We start from the raw sequence: 5,624 nt of genomic DNA on the forward strand, positions 1-5,624 counted from the left end.
TATAAATATTGATAAAAATTATATATTATTAATCAAACATATGAACGTATAAATCACGCGGCCGGATCTTAGACTATGAGATAAATAAATATTTATGAATGATTTTTAAACACGTAACGTAATGTCAAAAGTGAAAAAAATACCATGTGTCTCCGGAACTAACGCTAACACTAAAGTAAGAAAAAGGGTAGCATAGGTACATACTGGCGCCATAACGCGTTACGTAACGAACCGGTTTATCCTCCCATAAGAGGCTGTCAATTTAAAAAGTACTTTGAACACTACGGAATTGATTGTTATGTGTACAGGTGGATGAGATAGCGTCGGAGTTCGGCAAGCGTCTCATAGCCGGGTGCGACGGCGACAAGCGCGTGAGCGTCGGCGGCGTGACGTGGCGCCTCGACCAGCGGCGGCACACCGACCTGCTGAGGGATTATGCACCTAACGGTTTGTGGATGGGGATTTACTGTAGGGTGATTGTTCCTTAGCAAATTTGTAATTTGCATTTTTGTAATTATTTTCGAATTAATATTGGTTTAAAAAATGCTATGATTATTCAATCATTTAGTTTAGTGAGCCCAAACATAAATCATCATAAGTTTCTGGCTGCAGTTTGGCCTCGAAATATAGCAAATATAAGCAAAGGTAGCAAATAAAAGATAATTCAACATTGAATTCTTTCCCGCAGGTTATTTCTGTGTATATCAAGATCAAGAATCATTCGAATTCATAAGAAATTGCGCTGAAAAAACTCTGCTGTCGAGCTTAGAGCAAGAAGATAAGTTACCCTTTCAGGTACCTTCGCAGTTTCTTTTCGCTTAGAATTTACATTAAGTGTTAACTTAAAAAAAATAATAATATTTTATTAGTTACATGTTATTAGTTGAGATCTAATTATATTCCATAATACAGGGCTTACCGTTGGTGGTTATATTCGTACAAGACGACGGTATGGATAAAAAGGAAGTGGCTCGTTTGCAAGAGGAGGGGCAGAATCTTGCCGATAAGTAAGTTTGAATTTTATAAGCGTTTTTTTCTGGTTATCAGTTTGAACGAAAAATTATAATTTAAAATAACTTTATGGTGGTTTTCGTAAATGAATCTTGAGGTAATTTGCCGTTAATGTAAACATTTACTTTCCTTTTTTTTAAATTATACGTTGTGATATTTTTCCTAGTGTGCGTTGGTTTGTCAAATTAATGTGTACATTGATGGTTATTTATACACAGTATGATATTTTACATATGTTAAGCTATTTACTGTTGTATGTCTGACATTGATTTCAATCGGGGTAGATATGGCAAAAGTTTCCATTACAGAAAAGTGTAAAGTCCTCTATGATTTTTTTTAATTTTCAAACATGGAAATCAAGGTTAAGCAACGTTTGGATCAGGCGTAAATTGGTTGGGTGATCATTTTTTATACATATTGCACTGCTGCTGATACACGGAGACTCGTGACGATAAATATATATTGTTTTGGTGTTTGTCTAATAAAATCGCATCGCTCCCCGTCCCTCAGCCTGCACTGCTCGTACATGGAGGCGTCGGTGGGCGAGCTCGGCACGGAGGCGCTGACGGCGGACGCGGCGCAGGAGCTCGTGCGCGCCAACCGCGACAAGGCGAGCTACGCGCACCTCTACCGGGACCTCATCGTCTGTTTCGACGCCGACATACGGTACCCGCACACACACACACACACACACAAAAGAAAAAAGAGAAGAAAAAAAAACACACGCACAGACATACACTTGAACACTACATGCACACGAAGGTACGTACACGCTCGCACTTATGAGCATGTTAATAAAACAGGCCCTATAACAAATGCATACGTCGTCCTATGTACGTATACATGCAGGCGCGCAAGCCTATACGAATGTGAATTTGCACTCATATGCGGTTAATACTTAAATTAGGATGCTCAGATTTTCAATTAATAGAAATTACAAATGAATTTCGTAGTAACTGAGTTTTATAATAAAATTCATTGATATAGCTTTAAGTATAAGCTTAGAACGTTCAATGGACCAAAAAACGAATTGACCTAGGATCACAAGTAGAAAATTCCTTTAATCTTCCATTCAATACTTTGCTGTTTCCTATGTCAGGATAATGGTGTGCATGTTCTGCGACGACCCGTACTCACCGGAGCGCGTGCTGAGCCCGCTGCTGCTGCACCGCGCCTGCTTCCTCACCGGCGACCGCTCCATCGTCATCGAGACGTTTCTGGGTGACTCCAAGCGGAAGGTCGAGGTGAGGAACACGTTTTATCGTTGGCCTTGCCAATATTAGACGTGTGAAAGAAACGCTGTCTCTCCTCTTCTCCCCTTTCCTCTCCTACCCGCCCCTTCTCCAATCTCATCTATACTCTCGTCTCCCCTAATCTCATTTCTTCTTTTATCTTCTCTTCTCTTCACTTCACGCCTAAACATCGAACCCGTTGAATAATGGTTGACAGACAGAGACAGTTCGAGACCCGAATAAGGATGTAGGATAGTTTTTATGGAAAAAAAGGGCATCGGGTGAAACCGCGTGGCACAGCTAGTTTTCTCATAATATCATTCATCATATTTATTTAATCGATTAAAAGATCGAAAAGTAAAACCAGCTTTACACACTTGAAATGTGATCATGTTGTATTTATTCCAGATTTACCATATAGAAGTTTCTATAAAGATAAAACAACTTTTTTTTTCTTACACAGGTTATAATATCTAGCTTCCACGGCGCCAGTCAATTCAGAGAAGAGTTGATACACGGCTTCATTCTCATCTACTCTGCTAAGAGGAAAGCCAGCTTGGCCACTTTGAAGTAAGTGCTACTCTCTCTTACTATCTATGCTATTCGTAGAGTTTGTTAGTGTGAACACTCTTATCTCGGTAATTACTGGCGCGATTTGGAATAATCTTCCAGTGTCATATAGTATATTTATGCGAGAAGGTTATATAAAATCGCTCGCATAATAACAATCTCGTGGTGAAAAACCGCGTGGCACTGTTAGCTTTGAAAAATGGTTTAATTGAAACACAATATTTGCCTGTATATTGTCCGATTTCTAAGAAAATTATGTAATTTTTATAACTTGGTTATGTAATGTATATATTTATTAAGGTTTTAAATAATCTAAGTCGCATCTATTTGTTTTTTACTGTTTGTAAACAGTTTATATTATTCAATCATCGTCTTGTTATGTTATGATGTTTGGATGACGCTTCTCTTTCAATGAAATCATTTGTAAATTTATTTACAAATGAGTGGGGAGTTATAGTATATATGCAGTTAGTTGTAATCCGTTTCTCTTGACGTTAACACGAAGTTTAAATATGCTTAATACATTTTCAGAAGATATTGAAAAGTGCGTGTTATATTTGTATGATCAAATAGCGAATAGGAAACTAGGAAATTGTATTATAGTAATCTTTTTTGAAGCGTCACGGTAGATTAAATGAATTTTCATGTTAATATAGAATATATTATAGGTCAAATTTAATAAAGATCATTAAACGTCACCGATTTCGACGTCACTGACCGCCTCCTTGGTACAGTGGTTAACGCGTGAGCTTAGAACCGAGGGGTCCTGGGTTCGATTCCCAGTGGGGACGTTAAAAAAAAAAAAAATGTCTCGGTCTGGCAGGACAGAGAAGGCTGATCACCTACGTGTCCATAAAGAAAATCGATCTGTGAAACAGATGTATATCATCTGCCCCATACCCCAGTAGGGGACACGGGACTTCACTTTTTATTAAACGTCACGCTCAGTGATAATTGCTATAGTAAATAGCGTCAAGTGTGGATAAGGATACGTAGAATGCTTTAAGAACTTTTCCTATAAATTTCCCCAACCTGCCATTTAACTTTGCGTTTTACTGAGGAACGATACTAACTGTTGCTAACTTCACGTTTTCAGCGCGTTTTCCATGAACATCCCAAATTTGCCGATACAAATGGTGGCGGTGACGGATGGCGGCGGGTCAGCGGCCACCACATTCTTTGGTACCGATTTAGGTCACGCCCTAATCACGGACGGGAACGCTACCGCCGATCGGCTCGCCGCTCACTTCACCACATATACATATAGCAATACAGCTGAAACTAAAGGTGAGTGGATTGCCATGAGTGATGGTAATTTCTTTCGTTTTATATCGCTTGTGCAGTGGTGATATTTTTTAATAAATGATGATGTATCATTTTGGAGAATAAAAGGAATCATTAAATTTTTATTTATAATGTGGGTTCTGGTTGAGATTTTCATACTGCTTTTATAAATTGGTCTGGGCGCCAAATGTCATCGAATCATCCTTTCAGCGGATTCATCATAATAGGAAATCTTTATTTTAATAAGAAAAAAAACTGCACAATGTTTGAATTGTCAGAACTAGACTACATATAAAAGAAACCACGCGAAAGGCACCAGCTATGAAATAAAAAAGAATCATGAGTATCGGTCGAGGGTTCGTCGCGTATTCAGTCGCGATAAGTAATTAATGGATTCACAAGTGCAAGTTACCGTGCGCGTTGCAGCGGCGGCGGCGGCGTTCTACACGCCGTTCTTCAAGGAGGTGTGGGAGCGCAAGGGCGAGATCGAGCGCGCCTTCCGCATGGAGCGGGCGGGCGGCGCGGGCGGCGCGGGCGGAGCGGGCGGCGCGCGCCACAACCTGCCCGACGTCGCCGCCGCGCGCCCCGCGCCGCACGCGCACCGCCTCGACGCGTGAGTGCCCCCCCCCTCCCCCCGACGGCGCGTCACGTGACGTGGCGTGACGTGACGGGGCATGGCCTGACTCGGCGTGGCGTGACGTGACGTGGCACTTAACTTGACTAGATACTAAAAATAGAATCTTAAAGCACGCGGGCAGACTGTTCAAAATCAGCGCTGTTTGGAAGTTAAAGCCCGTCAGCATGGCTGAGTCTGTCCCGATTGCCGTGTTCATTTTTCATGTTCATTTTTAAGTTATATATAAGTTTTAAGTTTGTTGTGTGGCAAAACAAAGTTTGTTTTCTTCCTTTCTTGCTTTCTTCTTTCTTTCTATACGATGAGACATGAAATGAGACGCGACGTAATACGATATGACGTGACGTGATACATGACATGTCAGATGACAAATAGCATGACCGGATCTAAACTGAATGGCTTGTCATAACATGTCATGACTTGACATGACGCGACATTGTAACATAGTTTTTCACTCACTCATTAAGTTTTTCAAATTATGCATACTGTCATAAAGCTACCTTAATAATTATAATGATTATTCGAGTAGAATAAAGTAACTTCCCAGTAGTAAAAAAAGTTTTACAAAAGATTTAATGAACAGTCTACTAAGATATCGCAATATTTTAAATACTTTAAATCCACCTCTTTTTATAGCATGGAGCACAAACTCACGAATTCGTTGGATCTACTGATCGGACCCGACTCGCGCGCTGACATGGAGTCAGAATACAGCGACACTCTTAATAACTCGAAGAACAGAAGTTTTCTTAAAGGTAACATATTAATGGAGATACTTTTTGTATAAAAAGCTGAAAATGTAAGCATTAGTTTATATTAATTTAACATTTAATTTCCTACGGATTTAATTAAACAAAATTATGTTATTTTTCATGTTTAATACAAACAATTAA

The 5,624-nt window shown here is 39.8% G+C and overlaps 1 protein-coding gene across 1 annotated transcript in view; it reads left to right on the forward strand.

Moving 5' to 3' along the window:
* Window positions 1-5,624, forward strand: part of LOC119837613 (rho GTPase-activating protein 190) — a gene marked incomplete at its 3' end in the record, with an annotated part of 28,045 nt that overhangs the window by 17,252 nt on the left and 5,169 nt on the right. Inside the window, exons 16-24 of the mRNA XM_038363286.1 lie at window positions 309-447; window positions 689-795; window positions 913-1,007; window positions 1,522-1,677; window positions 2,111-2,255; window positions 2,707-2,813; window positions 3,910-4,100; window positions 4,524-4,710; window positions 5,368-5,486. Of these exons, the coding sequence (XP_038219214.1) occupies window positions 309-447; window positions 689-795; window positions 913-1,007; window positions 1,522-1,677; window positions 2,111-2,255; window positions 2,707-2,813; window positions 3,910-4,100; window positions 4,524-4,710; window positions 5,368-5,486 (1,246 nt within the window). The remainder of the gene's footprint in view (window positions 1-308; window positions 448-688; window positions 796-912; window positions 1,008-1,521; window positions 1,678-2,110; window positions 2,256-2,706; window positions 2,814-3,909; window positions 4,101-4,523; window positions 4,711-5,367; window positions 5,487-5,624) is intronic.

Source organism: Zerene cesonia, chromosome 28 (genome assembly GCF_012273895.1).
Source record: "Zerene cesonia ecotype Mississippi chromosome 28, Zerene_cesonia_1.1, whole genome shotgun sequence".
Lineage (NCBI taxonomy): Eukaryota > Metazoa > Arthropoda > Insecta > Lepidoptera > Pieridae > Zerene > Zerene cesonia.